Raw genomic sequence first — 19,188 nt, 5'->3', positions numbered from 1 at the left:
ATCTTCCCATCTGTTACATGGCCTTCCTCCTCCAAAGTCTCCTAACAATACCTTCTTTGGGATTCGGTGTTCTTCCATCCTAATTAGATGACCTACCCATTTAAATCACTTAATTCAAATTGCATGCGACAGAGGTGCCTCCCCATACAGGGAATATAGTTTATTTTTATATCTAATTCTCCATTCCTCTTGTACACATATGGGTCCATAAATTCTCCTCAGGATTTTCCTTTCGAAGGAATCTATCTTCTCCACGACTTTCTTTACGAGGGTCCACGTATCACTTCCATACATCACTATACTGCGAATGAGGGTTTTGTATAGCATAACTTTTAGGCTCTGGTTTATATCTCTACTTCTGAGAAGAGGTAGTACTGCGAAGTATGCTCTATTGGCAGCTTGAATTCTTGCCTGTATTTCTACCATTTCCTCATTCTTGTTGGTTAGATGTACACTAAGATATTTGAACTCATCCAGCAACTCCACTTCGGATCCTTCAGGGACAAGTTGGTCATCTGTATACTTCCTTCTCCGAGCCTGCACCATTACCTTCGTCTTTTGTTCATTGATCTTAAGTCCAATTTCTTTGTCTTCTCTACTAAAGTCTTCAAATGCTTCTTTAATTGTCCTTGTTGTTCTTCCCATCAAATTAATGTCATCAGCATATCCAACTAGTTGAGCTGTTTTGTATAGAAGTGTTCCACGCTAGAAATGTTCCACTGGTGTCTACCCTTAACTTTCTAATCACTTTCTAATAGAATTGCGCTAAGCTTTGCTTCAATCCGATTCCACTTCGAAGAAGCTGCCTACTTCAGTCTGAATTTTCACTTCCACCATCGTATTTCTCATAGTTAATTCCACTAGTCGTACTAGCTTTTCTGGTATCTTGAACTCTTAATGTCTCCATTAATTTATTCCTGTCAATAGTCGTATGCTTGTTGAAAGTCGATACACATCTGTACCACATCTATGCCCCGTTCCTAACACTTCTCTAACACTTGTTTCACAGTAAATATCTGATCAATAGTGGATCCTCCCTTCTTGAACCCTGTCTGGTATTCTCCTAGAATTTCTTCCACCAGGGGTTCTAGTCTCTTCTTCGGGATGGAGGCAAACAGCTTATATACTGTACACAGCAGTGTAATCCCTCTATGATTGCTACATACCAACTTATCCCCTTTCTTGTATATTGGGCATATGATGCCTTTGTGCCAGTCTTCAGGCATTTCTGAGTGTGTGTAAAAAAAAAAAATCAGGAATGTTATATGTAGATTTGTTTCATCTGAGGTCCTAATGAGCTTGTTCTTGCTTCCCAGCACTATCATGTAAGACGAGCATCCACATTCATCACGGATGACTTACTTCAGAGATTTTCCATCTTGATTTGCAAAGTGTACGATTAGAAGTTAGCTGTACAATTACTAGAAAATGCAAGTGTAAGAAAAGATACAAGGTTTATATCGGTGGCAGAAAGTACAGATATGGTTTACATGGGTGGTAGAAGTTAAGGAACACTGAATGAATATAGATAGAGAATAGGAGCCCAGTACAATAATAGAATGAAATGTTTATGTGAACATGAATGAACATCCACCTGATGAAGATATGAAGCAGAATCAAAATTGTCAGGGCTGAGGGGAAATGAATCAACAAGAGCAGGGTTGATGATTATATTTGTAGAAATATTTTTGTTAACTGTAAGGAAAATTTGCTTATCTTAATGCACCTGGATAAAATTGTAATTGATTGTAGATTCACATTAGTTTCACCAAATGAATTGATACATAAGAAATCAATTAGATATAGTGTACATCTTTCAGCAGTTGCCCAAATGTTGGCTGCCACTTTTGGATATGAAAATGATCACATAAAAATGAAAATGGTAAATAGATGATAGTTATGAAAGGTAACAGGAACAAATTACAAAGACAGTTCAGTTTAGTATTTATTTTATAATTCTTCAAATAAATGTAACAAAACAGAGAGGTAACAAGTATTATATTGTTTCTTTGACAGACTTTAGGTACCTACTGTAGACTACTTCATATAGCAGTGATGGGAAGGCATAACATGTTTGTTGTAACTGAGGGGAGTAGATACTACTACACTCACATTTTCTACAGTTGACCAAAATGAGTTAGCCACTCATTTTGTTTAGTATGTAGAATTAAAATATACAATAAAAGATGTAAATACAGGGTGGTCGAAAACAACATGAAACAGGTATATGAGCGTTAGAAAGTTGGTCATAATTGGAAAAATATTATTAGATATCTCGCGCCATTGTCATTTCATCAGCTGCTGAAGCTAGCCAATCAGATTGCTTTGCAGGTGACTTCAGATGGGATTTGTGAGGCGGTGTTGCTAAATCTGGATGTAGCTTACAATTGGCTTGAGATCGCTAATAGAAGAAATAAACTACTTCAGGAGAGGGACTTGATCAAGGGCCTCCCTGCTGACATGCTCGGCCCATAGAAAGCACGCTACGGTGGCATCGGCTGAAACCCATGGTGTGTTAGTATTTGATGCTCATTTTTCAGCTTGGCTCTCAAGCCCGATCAAGCCACATGCAGATTTAGCATCACCGTCTCATAAAGCCCATTTGAATACGCCCATGAAGCGATCTGATGGCTAACTTCAGCAACTGATAAAATGACAACAGCATGAGATATCAACATAAATTTTTCAAATTACTTATTAGTATGACCAAAGCTCCAAAGCTCATATACATGTTTCACGTCTTTTCTGACCACCTTGTATATATTCTAAGCCTGAAATCTGAAAGTTCCTGTAGTAACATACACTTCTATTTCTCACTTTATGGTAACATCTATAAATAAAAATCAGTAGAGGAATAAAGCTTAATAGGAGCAACTTTTAGGTTCCATGTCTACACATAGTTGAATGATTCTACACCAGCCTCTGCTTAATGAAATGAATATTGTGTCAAGACCTGTTAAAAATGACGGTGATGGTCACTCCGGTGCACTCCCTTCTTGGATGTTTAATGAGCACAGCCCACTGCAGACTCTGTAGTGAGTATGAAACTCTCCCACACATGCTCGGGAAATGCTCTCAACGGGGAATTACTATGTATCAAACATCACAACTCTGTCAGAGCCATGATAGCCAATAGTCTGAGATACAAGAAGAGGTGTACGAGGAAGTCCATTAAGTAGCAGAGGGTGATAGAACCCATGGCTCAAAACTTTATTACTAATGTATGTAGATCAATTGCATACATTATTCTGTGTCTCTAGTGTTAGATTGTATTTTTTTTTTTTTTTTCAAATATCATTGAGCATAGGTAAGTACACTCAATGCAAACAATATCCTTCAGGAAAAATCCTTTTAACTCTGGTGTAACAAGAAACAAGAAAGAATGACCATTATCAGTGAATTATAGTATAAATCCCATTTTGCACTCTTCCAGGGACCAAAGAATAAAAAAATTTAAATACTAGAAAAGCCTGAATAAGTGAATGTGAATGAGCATTATCAGTGAATTATAGTAGAAATCTCATAATGCACTTTTCCAGAGACCAAAGGATAAAAAGTTAAGTACTAGGAAGGTCTGAATGAGTAAATGTAAACTAATAGTCAAGAAACAACAAGTTTCTTATGTTACTTTCCCTGAGTTTGGCGAAAGTTGCCAAGGGAGTCTTTAACTGAATAATTAGAATTGAGACTGAATGAATACAAGAATAACATTTTAGGAACATGCACAAGAATGCAGGTACAACAGCTTTTACTATAAATAAAATAAAGAAATCAGTAATTAAGAAGAGTAGATAAATAAAAAGAGCAATGTAAATGATGTAAGTGAATAAGAAATGTTTTGGGGGGCCATGTACGGTTTATGTAGCTATAGGGACCTAATAATGGAGTACCGGTACCTGAGATCTGAGATTTTTAGAAGCTGTTACCATACTTGACTGTATAACAGTAATTTATTGATGCTAACTCTTTAAAATGTATAATTTCTACATCTGGTAGAAATTAAGTACTGTATTGGTGTAGTGGTAATCCACCAATATAAAAAATTGCCCATTGTTCTTGAAGCTTTGTTGGGTAATGAAATCAACTTCCTGTTGGATATCATCTGGTAATATTCTTTGTATGTGTTTTTTACCTAATACTACTCCGCAGGTAAGACTGCATTAATAGTCGTTGTTTACAAGTTTATCTCTTGAGAAATACATTGTAACAGTATACACAATATTTCCTCAGATATGTGTGTTGACAGATGTAAAAGAAGTACCTAAAATGAAAAAAAATAACTAAGTTCCTCCTCTACATGGAGAAGCAAATAAGCATGGACATGTTTATAGGTCTAATATGTCCAACATCAGCATCTTCCAAAAAACCATGTCTTTCTCTCTACTAAAATGGCATCGGTCTTCCATCCATATAACATACACTGGTTGTCTGGTTATTTTGTCGGTATTTTGTCCCTGAAAAATTGTCTATGCTGATTTCAGATAGACTCCCCAGCCCAAAAACGTATCCCTATTAATATAATTCATTATAATTATTTACAGCTAATAAACTCTATTTTGTATGGATGTGATAAGTGATTTTTGATAAATAACAGAATATTCTGTATAATCAGTGTACATTTTTTTCCAAGTCAGTCTTTCAAATCATTGCAGTAGTATTATATTCTAGAGCATTAGCAATGCTAACCAATACTATTGTGCTTCTTGATGACAACATTTTAAAATCTTAACAATAATAACTTACAATATTTTTTCATACTTTTCAAGTAATGTATCTATTGTAACAATAAGGAAAAATTAGGGATAAAACACGTACATTATAGTTGAGCATTACAAAGTGAAATTTCAGAGCCCTACACAATAATTGTAATACAGTGACTACAAAACGAGAATTTATGGCCAACTCAAGCAAGGCATCTATAGTAAGCTGAAGGAAAGGACAAGTTGTACAGCCCCACTCAAGGGACAAGCAAGGAGATAGCTGGTGCAAGACAACAGCTTCTTTGTCCCATACACTGTCCTGTAAGGCTTGGTCATTGGTAGAGATCTTTAGCCTACTTGTGCTAGTGAGACATGTGCTTTATGCGATGCATTCAGTGATTGTGATTATAAAGTGTACAGTATATAATCCATCATGGTTAAGTACACCATCATGCAATGAGTGTTTATTGTTGAAATATATGTGTGTGTGCAGTAGTATTGCAAATGATTTTCAAAACATTCTACAGCATCAAAACTATATGTTTGTGCTTTCTTTGAAAAGTGGTACACTATTGGATTCATCTCAAACAGAAAAAGTCATTACAAAAGAGGGTCTTAACTGAAGAAAAACCTGAAAACATGTTAGCAAGACTTCAGCTGTTCACTACAGGAGTGTAGTATCTTGCCTTCCTCAGTACTGAGAGGGCTAAAGTTTCTGAATTATTTACCATAGTGCACAAGTTAAATGTTGCCAATCCTGTTGCTCATGATAACTTAGGAGGGCAATAAGTGAAATAACAGAAGACAAGTTACGAGATGTGTTGCAGAATTTCTTTTGAAGATGTCTGGTCTGCATAAATGAAGATGGAAATTCTTTATATTTCCTTCATGTTTTTTTAAATTTTTATGATGATGAGGCTGTTTTCCTAGTTCCTTCTTGTTGGATAGAACAGCAGCTGTCTCCAGCAGAAAGAACCGGTAGAGTTCTGGAGAAATACAGCCTATCCTTCTGATCAGCTTGCTATGTGCACCTCATTTGAGTTTGCCATGAACTCTTGTTTGGTGGTCACTGTACAATAACACTCTCTATGAAATCAGTAGAGATCATAAGGAACATGTCAAACACCTGATATAAACAGGGTGATTCATGAGGAGTTATCACCAGTTAAGGGACTGCTTTTTTTTTTTTGAGCAAAAAATGTACTGATATCAATCTGTGTCCTTTTCTCAATTACAGAGTTATAATAATTGGAAAGTTGTCTGTAAGACACATTTTTCTTGATTTCTTTTTTGTTGGAAGGATATAATAAAATTAACTTAAATTACATACCGTAATACAGTATTAACAATCATTACTTGGGTGCAATCTGTAACAATTGTTATTATTCCATATGAAAAATATAATTTTGTGGTTAAAAATTTGAACATTTCTTTGCAAGGCAAGTAAGGAATTCAATAAACATTTTGAGATACAGAAAACAAGCAATTAAATAATGATTTGTGAAGAGTTAATTTAATTTAACTTTACCTTTCAAACAACAGGAACTAAAGACAATTGTATTTTACAAACAACTTTTTTGTTTTGCTAGTGGCTTTACGTCGCACCAACACCGATAGGTCTTATGGTGATGGTGGGATAGGAAAGACCTAAGAGTTGGAAGGAAGCAGCCGTAATTAAGGTACAGCCCCAGCATTTGCCTAGTGTGAAAATGGGAAATCATGGAAAACCATCTTCAGGGCTGCCGACAGTTGGATTCGAATCCACTATCTCCTGGATGCAAGCTCACAGCACAAACAATTTTCAGACTATTATAATTCTGTAAGTATTGAGAACAGGACACAGGTTCCTATAGCAGTTTTAGCTCAAAGTATTTTCAGAAATCAGCTCTGTAGGTGATAGTAACTCCTCATGAAACACTTTGTATTTAAATAAATTTATCATTAGAGTCTATATGTTGAGAACTGGCACACACACACACACACACACACACACACACACACACACACACACACACACACACACACACACACACACACACACACACACACACACACACACACACACACACACACACACACACACACACACACACACACACACACACACACACACACACACACACACACACACACACACACACACACACACACACACACACACACACACACACACACACACACACACACACACACACACACACACACACACACACACACACACACACACACACACACACACACACACACACACACACACACACACACACACACACACACACACACACAGAATATTTGGTGCTTCAGATGAGTTATACCATATCATTCATAGTGAGCTTATAATTTAACATGATAAACTTTATCATTTCCAAATTTCTTTTTCAATTTGTGAATCAAATTGGTAAAAATTTAACAATTTATCATTCATGACTGATAACCACAATTGTACATCTACCAAGAGTTAACAGTAATAGAATATTAAGTAAATAACCCTGATAAACATTTTTAAAAATATATGTGGTGAAATCGAATATGGCCTACATAATAAATAATTATTTTGTTCATTATCAGTACTATGTCTAGCACCAAAATATTAAAATATATTCGTAAGGAATTTTCCTGTCAAGGTTCTCAGCCATTAAAATATCATTCTTATAAGCATTCTAAAGAATATTTAGCTGCTAGTGAGCAGAGTCCTTTCATGTTTACATTTATTTTTGTATCAATATTGGTAGTTCATTTGGTGGTAAAAATGTTAACAACATAATTATTGATAACATAGACCACTATACTAATGCTAGTACTTTCTGAATTGCTATAATATAACTGAGAATCAACCAGTTAAGTATGCCTTCTACATCACCAGTTGACTACTTCGCTGTTGCCTTCTCTCTTTTTTCTTAGTTGTAGCTGCTGGTTTCTGCTGTCGCCAAAATTCTTGCCTATTGGTTAGGAATGCAATTCCTTCTTCAGCATGAGAGGCAATATGACCTACAGATTCTTGATGTAAGCATTTTATATCTGGAAAAAGAAATAAAATTATTATTATTATTATTATTATTATTATTATTATTATTATTATTATTATTGGGAAAATGAAGTCCATGAGTGTGTGGGGTTAAGTCTACAATGCTGATAAAAGGAGTCAATGACGACACTGAAGTAACAGTGTGTGTGGTCCAGCAAGTGAATTGCTGAAGCTTGTGAAAAATCCTTAGAAGAAGTTGGAAGCTGGTTAACAATGAAGTTTGCACCCAGAATGATCACAAAATGGAAAATATGAGATTCTGCCACAGGCCTGTATTAGGAACAGAATGAATGGCAGTTAGTCTTGAGCCAGTTGTGAGTTAATGCAAGCAGTTACAAGATGGTTATAAATGAGTCAGTCTTGAGGAGTGAATTCATCCGATGACTACGTGGAGTTCAACTAGGCTTGTAAATTGTTAAGTGAACTCCTTTGAAACAATACTGCACTGTAAGAAACTATGTTGGAGAATAGGAGTTCAACAAACAACAGGGCTGTGCATTTGATTATGATTGTGAGTAAAAACTGTGTCTTGCAGAAAATTTAAAAATAAATCTTGTGGAAAACACAAATGTAAGTGAACTTTTAAGTAACTGTAAATAGTAGTTTAATGCATTTATTCTATTGTAAAAGCATGCTGTCTCTCTGTGTAGTAATTTTCAAACCAAACCAAACCAAACCAAACCAAACCAAACCAAACCAAACCAAACCAAACCAAACCAAACCATTACTGATTTGCATTTAGGGCTGTCCCTCAGGTGGCAGATTCCCTATCATTTGTTTACATGGTCTTTTTTTAAATAGTAAATTATTTCAATCCCTAATTTATCTTCCTACAAAAAAAATATTTGTCTCAGTTTGTGCTCTTGTATTCCAACTTATCTTTCCAAATTATAAAAACTCAATGAAAGCTTATTCGTCTACTAATGTCATTCCATACCATCTCTCTGCTGACAGCTTGGAACATACTACTTATCTCCTCCTTGTTTAGAATAAATTAGTGCTAGATATGAGCCTGAAATCTTGGGATCTGGAGTTTAACACTACTACTAATCATCAGAGGGTGCTAATATAAATAATGGTTATGAAAAAACAAGTAAAAAATAAAATTATGTATAGAAAGATAGGAACATATAATAGGGTAAACAAACTGACAGGTCTGAGTTGGAAGAGGAAGCGATAGATAAAAGAGACAGAGTGGTGTGAAAGCCAAGTTTCATTGTCGCTGGCTTCTCACCAAGGGATTTTGGAAATGAAAAATCATGTTCTTGTGGTTCGGAATACATGTAAAACTAGAGGCACTGTGACTATGATCACTACAAGCTTGCTTTTGCTTTTTGTAAAAGGATGCAAGGACAAGGACTGATTGGTTCCTCAGTCTTTAATGCACTTCCTCACTATGTCCTTCCATGTAGTTCTGGGCTGGCCTTTACCCTTCAAACACAGACGTCTTCATATAAGTGGGCTTTCTCCTAAACTATTTCATCTTTCTATACTGACTTGATTTGTCAGTTGATTATTTTCCTCTCCACTCTCTTACTTTGGTTTTGTTCCTTTCTATGATTTATTTTGGAATTAATAGAAAATTTGAATTTGAAGCTCTAGTTGTGAACCTACCTCATCCCTAGTAGAATCTGGTCAGTGTGAGGAAAAGTAACCGAAAAGAGACATTAGGACAGTAACTAAGATTACAAAATATGTACTATATTTATGAAATTAGCTTGTTGGGGGTCTAAAAATAAATGGATATAGTAGGAATGGAGTTGAAAAAGAGCGAATCCATCTATTTGAAGACTGCATTGTATGAAGCTGTGGATTTGTTCTATTTTCTCCTCACTAACATGTTTCTTCACATACTGACTAGTCGTTGTGTTTATCCTTGTATATGTTCCTATCCTCCATCATCATCATCATCATCATCATCCGTTCTGCTTCCCAGATTGTCTCTAGGTAAGGTACTGTCCTTCCACAATTCCTTTTCAAACACTTTGCCAGTGTTGGTTCCTCTGTCTTTAATGCACTTCCTCACTGTGTCCTGTGTAGTACTGGGCTGGCCTCTACCCTTCTTCCCTGTCATTATCTCCTTGTATGCCTGCTTTGGCATTCCTTCTTCTGGTATTCATATGCCCAGACCACTTTAGATTCTCCAAATAAATCCTGCCCTGTAATCTCCAACTACCAACACACTGTTTTCCCACTTCATTAGGTGCCCTATCTCATCTGGTTTTTCCTGTGATGCTTCTCAGGAACCTCACTTCGGTTGCTTGGATTCAACATCCAGGTTGCTGAAGCATATTCCAATATCAGTGTAAAATATGTCTTGTAGAGAACATCCTCACGTTTCATCAACACATCCTCGTTCCATATAACTTGTCTTGCTCTTTGGTACATGATTAAAATGGTAGCCTACATGCAGTTCACCTCCATTGGGGGTGTGCCTGAAAACAGCTGCACTTCCTTAGGACAAAGACAAGAGTTTTTTATCCTATAGTAGAACTAAAAAAAAAAAATGGCGTATGGCTTTAGGTGCCGGGAGTGTCCGAGGACAAGTACGGCTCGCCAGGTGCAGGTCTTTTTATTTGACACCCTTATGTGACCTGCACATTGTGATGAGGATGAAATGATGATGAGGACGACACATACACCCAGCCCCAGTGTCAGCGGAATTAACCAATTAAGGTTAAAATTCCTGACCCTGCCGGGAATTGAACCCAGGACCCCTGTAACCAAAGGCCAGCACGCTAACCATTTAGCCATGGAGCTGGACTATAGTAGAACTATATGGCTTATTCAGTTTGTGCATTTACTTCTTTGTCCAGTTTTCCATCCTGAATATTTAAAGCTGTCAGCTATGTCCATGGGTTCATTCCTGATCCTTATATCACCTATTCCCATTCTATTTCCCCATGGCTTACTTCTAGCTAGTCTTATATTCATTCCAAAATTCTCAATTTCCTGATTCTACAACTTAACCTGCAGTTGAACTACTGTTCAACAATGTCAATTGTAAATAGCACTGATTTCATTTTGGCTGTCATCACCTTGTCTACTCCATCCTTGATTCTTTCCATAATCGGATGGTGTTATGCATCAACCAGCTAGGCACCATTTATGAAGTTTGGAGAAAAATGCATCAGAAGTTTAGGAAACATTAAGATACTTAACCTAGCAACTAACTTCTGACAGACTTGACAATTGTAGAGTAATATTTCATGTTTAAGTCCTTAATATGTGCATAAAAGTGAACTACCAAGCTCGATAGCTGCAGTTGCTTAAGTGCGGTCAGTATCCATTATTTGGGAGATAGTGAGTTCTAATCCCACTGTCAGCAGCCTTGAAGATGGTTTTCCATGGTTTCCCAGTTTCACATCAGGCAAATGCCTGGGCTGTACCTTAATTAAGCCACAGTTGCTTCTTTCCCACTCCTAGCCTTTCATATCCCATTGTCGCCATACAACCAATCTGTGTCGGTGCGACATACAGCAATTTATAAATTTAAAAAAAAGTGAACTATGTATATTATTATGAATGAAATTTCAAAACAACACTTAGTCAAAATATAAATTATGCTATAGGTGTTATGTATCAATCAGAAGCACCAAATGAAGGTGTTTACACTTTTGATGCATCTTACTTCAGCATATTTTGATATGCATACTGTAGCTAAGAGCCATCTGAGCCTACTTTGCGTTATCAGTATTTTCCATGTAAGATGCTTATCTTTGTGAAATGTTATATCAGATAGAATCCATGGGTGTTTTCGAAGTACCTGCCTGGGGTTTGTTCCTATTGAGCTCAGTTACTATGTTTTGAGCCAACTTACAAATTTTCCTTCAATATAATTTTTTCTGTTAGTAATTTTCATTTCCAGACTAGCTATACCTACAAAATCATCTTTTTTCTTCATGAACACAGTCAATTTATTTTTCGTGCACCATTTTTTTCATTACTGCAATGTAGTCTGAAGGGGATATACAGTCTTGACTGCAGCTTTAATGCACATTCAGTGTTTTTTTGCTAGGGGCTTTACGTCGCACCGACACAGATAGGTCTTATGGCGACGATGGGATAGGAAAGGCCTAGTAGTTGGAAGGAAGCGGCCGTGGCCTTAAGGTACAGCCCCAGAATTTGCCTGGTGTGAAAATGGGAAGCCACAGAAAACCATCTTCAGGGCTGCCGATAGTGGGATTTGAACCTACTATCTCCCGGATGCAAGCTCACAGCCGCGCGCCTCTACGCGCACGGCCAACTCACCTGGTGGATATGATTTCATTACAGCTTTCAACATTAGGACAAGTTTAATGCTTCTATTCTAGCTCCTGCAAGAATCCTACCAAAACATTAAATGTTTTTTCCTAATTCAAAATTTTCATTTATGTGCTTTTGGAGACAAGAGCCCATTTCCTGCATACCATGACCTGCCTGACCAAGCGCGCACTCCCCTAACCACACGGCCAACTCGCCCGGTCGTACCAAGTGTAACAGCCTGCCTGAATATTGGCGGGAAATAGCTGGGGAGTTAGATAACTTTCTTCTTTAGCATGCCATTCCTCTGGTTCATACATTTTTTGATACTACTGGTACGTAACACACTGGTTCACCATAGCATTCATGCTATTTAATCCCTACTCTGAGGCACTGATTGGAATGAGCAGTGTGCATATTTAAGGGAATAATGGCGGAGGAGTGTTCACGGCTGTCTGAGGCCTAGTCATTGCAGCTTTGGAACTTTGGACTGTTAGACCGGCACCATTGTACTGTTTGTTAAAAGTGAGAAAATGTGTGGTTTTTCATTTTATTGAGTATTAAGTATTTTTGAGTATTGAGTATTTGAGTATTTTATATGATAACATTGTATTTAATTGCTACTTTCCTACTGACCTTTTTTAATGACCTTTGTTGACTTCAGTTAGGAAAACCACAAGGTCAGTCTTTCTGAGAATCCCGTAACGAAGCACAGGTACATCAGCTAGTATTATAATATATAACTACATATCTGCAATGAGTGTGAAGTTTCCTTTTCAGTAGAAGTCTAGTTTACTACAGGCTGATTTATAGTCATGCCTATAATTCTTTGAGCTCTGCCTGTCATTCTGAATAAGGTGTATGTATAGAAAACACACAAGTAACAGTACGAGTATAATGCCTTGGCACAATATTGGATGTATGATTTTTATTTTTTTATTTTTACAATTTGCTTTACGTTGCACCGACACAGATAGGATAGGAGAGGGCTAGTAGTGTGAAGTATGATTAATATGGATTCTGTTTTCTTTTTGAACCACCTTGTTTAGCCTAACTGAGTTCTTGCTTAGCTTTCACAATGTTCATATGTAGCTTTGATCATTTGCATTATTTCATATTAATTTACTGTTCTTTCAAAGTTTTCCACACCAGACATCTTGGAACGCTTGTATTTATATACCTATCCTCATTAGCAACTTTCATAATGATTTTATTTCTCACTCGTCTGTCCTCTTTTCCTCTCTTATATGGAAGGTTATTGTGAATTAGAGATACTGAAAAGTATTAAGTTATGGGTAACTTTCCAACTTTTATGCACTAGAAAACAATTTAGTATACTTATCTGATATGAGAGAAGAGTATCCCTTTATTTCTTTATTTCTTTATTCTTTATTTCTAGAATTATTTACATACAGTATTTCTCAAACCAATCAACTAAAATATCTGTCTTGTTACCTGGGTGTTTAAGGAGCTGTTCAAGGTAATCTTTATCAACACAAAGCTCTCCTAGTAAGTGGCGAGCCTGACGACGTATTGCTGCAGTAGCAGGACGGCTCTTCCCACTTCCAGCTCGTTTCACTTCACTACTTGCTACTGGAGTGGGTGCAGCACTAGGGGAACCTTTGACTTCTTCAATTATAGAAAGATTGCCTGGATCAAGACCAGCAAGTGTTTTACCTATAAAAAAAATTACATGTCAATTAACTGTGAAGATCATATACTATCTGCGCACTTTTTAGCGATAGATTTACACCCTAGCACTGAAATGGTCGACTTCAGTTATCTTCAAGATTCGTGTTGACAACCTTTGAAACACAAACTAAGAATCGCTTATCATTGCTGTGCGACATCTAGCATACACTTTACGTACTCGTACTGTTGTTGTTTACACAGCAAACCCAAACTATAGAATTCATGCTAGGAACACGTTTCGCATCGGGAAATATTATATTGCATTATATATTGTGTTATACACAGTTGTATGCGTAAGATAATAAAGGTTTAGAAAATTCATATCGATCGATCATATTATCGATTCAATTCAGATTTCATTTTCATTCAGTTGGCAGTATTACCGGAACCGGCAGTGCTCCCTTCTTACTCCTCACCGAGTACAAAAATGTATCACTAAAAAGTGCGCGTACTATATATAGAGTGGTCCACCAATTCCTTAAAGTTTAGTTTTATGCAACCTGCAGTTTATAGACAACTTAAAAATATCTGTCCCTGGTCCTATAGGATTAGTACAATGATGATGAGCCTTGCCAAAGCTAAGATGGCAAAAGTACGTAACTCTATGTTTAAGAAATCAGGCTGTGCAGAGGCTGGTTCTAATCTCTGGAAATATATCTGTTATTGTGGACAAGGTATGGGGCATGCCTACTTATTTCCAAAGAACAAATTTTTATGTAACCCTGAAAAAGGTTTGTTTTTATTGGATGTTACATAGCATGATTTGTCCGACAAGAGGTCTGCTGATTAAAAGGCTGCATCACTGGCCACTTTTTGTAATATCCTTTGATAAAATATTCTCTAAGCATCAAATTCGGATCATGAAGCAGATAATAACACTGCAGATGTAATTGCAGATGGTCCAGATAAAATTTATTGTTAGATAATACTTGCATAACTGATGGCTGGCTAATATTTACATGTGTACCAATCAATATGAGGGACATTCCAGACAGCATCTAAAAATACCTCTTCATTATGACCAGACATTATAGGAGTATCACTAATAGGAGATTTCTTTCCAAGTGCCCTAGTTGAGCACAAACGTCATTCAAAGCATCTGGAGTGTTTTGGCTGTTGGTTTCCTTCTCTCACGAAATTGCTTGTGATACGAACTGTAATGACACTTATCTCCATAGAGGAGTAACATATCAGCATATTCATCAATAGAATATGTTGCTAGTGTAGATTAGCAAAACAGTTATGTTCACTCCCACTACACGAGCTTTGCGTTATGAACTTGCTTTAATAGCTATGGAATCTGGGAAGTGTACATGCTTATTATAACACTGCGTTATTGTCTCAGAGGAGACATTCTGCTGGACACAAGTAAAATTAAGCTGTGAATACCTTCAAAAATATCTGCATAGAGTAGAATTTGAATCGTTCAACCATTTTCAGATAACAGATCTTATTGACACCTTACCAATTCATCCACAATAACCCTTCATCGTAGGACATTCGGTTTCCGTGTCATTCTTCTGGTTATGATTTAACATCATTCATTGAGGTTCTATCACGGCAGACCATGTTGTTTGTAGAACAGTCCTTTCGTCTTGTCCACAGATTGCACATAGTTTTGTTTTCCTGATTAAGGTTTGCTCATCTTAGGTTGCTGACATTTAGGTAGCAAGCAGAGCAATATCGACCTCAAAGACTAGCAGTGTTAGATAATTTCTGTATCCCCATGAATTCGAAGGTGCTGGTGTACCATTCTGTAAAACAGACTTTAATTATGTTGAGGGACTCTAAATTATTTGCTTTTGTGCTGTTTGAGCCTGTAATTACATGGTAATTAAGGAGATAAAATGACAGCAGGGTTTCAGTATTATTTCCTCTTTGATAGTGAGCTGATTGCAAAAGTGGACAGGAATTAATTTAATGAATGATCTCAGAAGTAAGCAGAATTTATATCTGACATATAACCCAGCATGAAAAATTTAAGAGACAAAGCAAAAGTAGAATGTTTTATTGTATGTAGGCCCTACTGTGTGTACTGCACATCATATAAAATGAAACAAAAGAAACTATTGGTACAAGTAAAACATGTAAGCAAGTGAAGAAATAGGGGAAAAAGCATACTTTTAGCATAAGACAGGAGTTTGTGTAGACAACCATACATGATGCCTATGAACGGATGCCATGTAGACTGTGAACTTCCTAGCAATGAAAATAAGCTTCGCTCAAGCTAAGATCGGAAAAACACGTAACTGTATGGTTAAGAAATGAACCTGATATGGGCACATATGTTTCAAAATGTGATGGCCTTTAAGAGCACTGCTGATCATACATTGGTGATCCATGTTAAAAATAAGACAGCTGAAGAGTGCAGCAGACAGCAAATCCCATTTTCCATAAAGAGCCATTATTAACTCATGTCTCTGCTGTGAGGGAGATGATGTTCAGTAGGATTTAGGTTGGATGAGCTGCTCATCATTCCATTAGAGTAGGGCCCCTCTGGGTGCATGCACTGGTGCATTGCACAGCGCAAAGTGCAAAAGACGACTTTGCTAGGTTGACCAAAGTGCAGACCCCCACTCCTCGATTTTGAGCAATAGCGCTGTCCCTCTCTTTCTGTACGCCTGTCTCACTCATTCTGCCTGTCTCCCTCTTCCTCACATGCTATGCAGCGCTCCTCCATCCGAGCAGAGTTGAACTGAGCTTAGCGGAGTCTCCCAGAGATAAAACACCCTGAGCCTATTTGGACCGATAAACGGTGCAGAGAATTCGTGAGTTTTTGGGCATATGAGTGGCCCTGCATCAAAGGAACATCTTCACTGGTAAGAAAGTCATTATCAAGGACAACTCTTTGTGATCAGGAAAATTTGGGATCAACAGCATCTCAAAACAGTTGCACATATAACTTCAGGATCTTATCTCCATGTCGTCGAGCAGTCAGAAACACAATCTCAATGGTATAGACATTGGAGCAATTATCGATTGTGATATTGCATGAAACCAGCACACCACTGCTGCAATAACTGTATGATTCATTTCTCTAAGATTTGATGGATGGTACATTGTATTTGGCTCTTGCCAAATGAGTACACAATGAGAAACTATCGGATGTACCATGATACTGTGACTCATCTGTAAACAGAGCATTTGCCACTACTGAACCTGGGTCCAATTGTGATTTTGATGATAGCAATCTATATTGTGCTTGAATTAATGACAAGTTTGAAAGTGTTTCTGTAAAAAGTTGTCTTTTGTAAAAGTCTCCAAAAAAGGTGGTAGTGATGGTGATTATTTTAAAAGGAAGTGCAACTAGGCAACCATCCTCTGTTATTACTAATCAGAGGGAAAGAATGGAAGCGGTATGACACTTTGAAACATGAAGGTACTGGTCAAAGAAAAGTCAGCGCCACAAAGGGTGTGAAAATCCTCCAAGATGTAGTAAAGCTTCTTATGGTCCCCCTGTGGCTGCACTGATTTCTGAAGCCAGTGCAGGTGCCTGGCTACAGTCATTTTGTGGAGTTGTGGCCTTTGCACGAGCTTGGCCAGGTCTTTGCGACACATCACTTGTTCATTGGAATGGATTCCACAAACTTCCAAGGTTATGAATTTCATATTTGGTTCCGTATTGAATTAAGATTACATATAATTTAACGAACAAAGTTTTATTCCACCTACTCAACACTTCACAATAATTGCACTGCCTATGTATACATTACAATGTGTTGTAATGTATACAGTGTAATGTATACATAGGCATTGCAATTATTGTAAAGTATTGAGTAGGTTGAATAAAACTTTGCTAATTAAATTATATGTTCCACAAGCTTGACATAATATTTTATGAGGTATTTGTTGTTCCAGGTACTTTTGCCTGTGTAAGGCCTGCATCAATTTGACCAACCACTGTCCACATTAGAGAAAGTTATCAATTCTGTCTCGGAGTCATAATAACTTCAAGCAAATCTCAATAGCATGAACAATACAACTGCCTCTCACAAACACCTCACTCAAAATGCAGATGATGAGTCACTTTGGCCATATTATGTCATCCTTGTGGCTCTGTACACTGCATCGATTTTTGTCTGCCCTTTCCTTGTTTATACCCAGTTTTACCCTGTTTTAAAAACCTTCATCTCTTTAATTCTTGCCCACCAGTGTATTTTCATTAAATAGGTGAATCTTCAGCATAATATGTACAAATTTTGTTTATTAATTTTCAAGTGTTAGAGATACCAGTACCTAACTGTTTTTCTTTTTTTGCTAGGGGCTTTACGTCGCACCGACACAGATAGGTCTTATGGCGACGATGGGATAGGAAAGGCCTAGGAGTTGGAAGGAAGCGGCTGTGGCCTTAATTAAGGTACAGTCCCAGCATTTGCCTGGTGTGAAAATGGGAAACCACGGAAAACCATTTTCGGGGCTGCCGATAGTGGGATTCGAACCTACTATCTCCCGGATGCAAGCTCACAGCCGCACGCCTAACTGTTTAGTCCCATGCTTGAGTATATTGAAACTTGCTGATAAGCTGTGACATGACATTGCCTATGGAGGTGTGAATAGCTAAAATCAATTATAGGCCTATCTAGAGTTGAGACATGTAACACTACCCTCCACTACACTTGCACATAATTTCCAAGGGCCGTGGCTATGCCAGGGATCTGCATCAAACTACACAATTCTGATTTCCCAATCTTAATGTCAAGTATTCATTAACATTTAGTATTAAAAACTTCATTTTTTGTCCGTATTGACTCAAGATTTTACAATGCTTAGTAAAGCTAAAGGTTCCACGTTTTCAACGTATTGAATAGGTGGAACCTTTAGCTTTACTAAGCATTGTAAAATTCATTAACATGATAAGGTATATATTTTTTATTTACTTGGCCTAAATGTCTCTATTTCCTTTGTCAATAATAATAATAATAATAATAATAATAATAATAATAATAATAATAATAATAATAATAATAATAATAATAATAATAATAATAATAATAATAATAATAATAATACATTATAGTCTATCTGTCAAGTCTTTGGCTGGTTGGATATGCTGTTATAGGGAAACTGCAAAAATTGATGGCAGCGCTATAATAAGGCGTACATGGCATGTTGAGGGGCAAGCCATAGGTTTCCTCATTGGGCTATGACTAGACCTGAAATGGTTGAAATATAGTGGGAATTGTATAACTGTAAGGTACCTTCTGATTGGATGAGTAATTGCACCTGCCTATAGCAAAAGAACAGGAAGGATTGCAACAACTATAGAGGAATTTTCTTGATTGGTACACCAGACAAGGTATTCACAGACATTTTAGAAAATAGGGTGTGATCAATGAGGAATTATGGGATCAGGTCAAGTTATTACAGGCAATAAAAGGCATTTATACTGACAATCAGGCCACAGTGAAATTTGATGGCAGAATGAGTTCTTGGTTCAAACTAGTTACGGTATTAGGTTAGATTGTAATCTTTTACGTTTGTTGCTCATAGTTTACATGGATCATTTATTGAAAGGTATGAAATGGTATG

General features: G+C 37.0%; 1 protein-coding gene across 2 annotated transcripts in view; it reads right to left on the bottom strand.

Annotated features, from left to right (window-relative positions):
* Positions 1–7,460: 7,460 nt before the first annotated feature.
* LOC136876954 (outer dynein arm-docking complex subunit 4) overlaps positions 7,461–19,188 on the bottom strand; it is a 244,289-nt gene continuing 232,561 nt past the window's right edge. For both annotated transcript variants that reach the window (XM_067150723.2, XM_067150724.2), the window contains 2 exons: positions 13,423–13,644; positions 7,461–7,718 (listed from right to left, as the gene is read on the bottom strand). In XM_067150723.2, the coding sequence (XP_067006824.1) occupies positions 7,552–7,718; positions 13,423–13,644 (389 nt within the window). In that variant the 3' untranslated portion in view covers positions 7,461–7,551. The remainder of the gene's footprint in view (positions 7,719–13,422; positions 13,645–19,188) is intronic.

This window comes from Anabrus simplex, chromosome 7 (genome assembly GCF_040414725.1).
Source record: "Anabrus simplex isolate iqAnaSimp1 chromosome 7, ASM4041472v1, whole genome shotgun sequence".
Lineage (NCBI taxonomy): Eukaryota > Metazoa > Arthropoda > Insecta > Orthoptera > Tettigoniidae > Anabrus > Anabrus simplex.
This window is presented reverse-complemented; position numbering and strand designations above follow the sequence as displayed.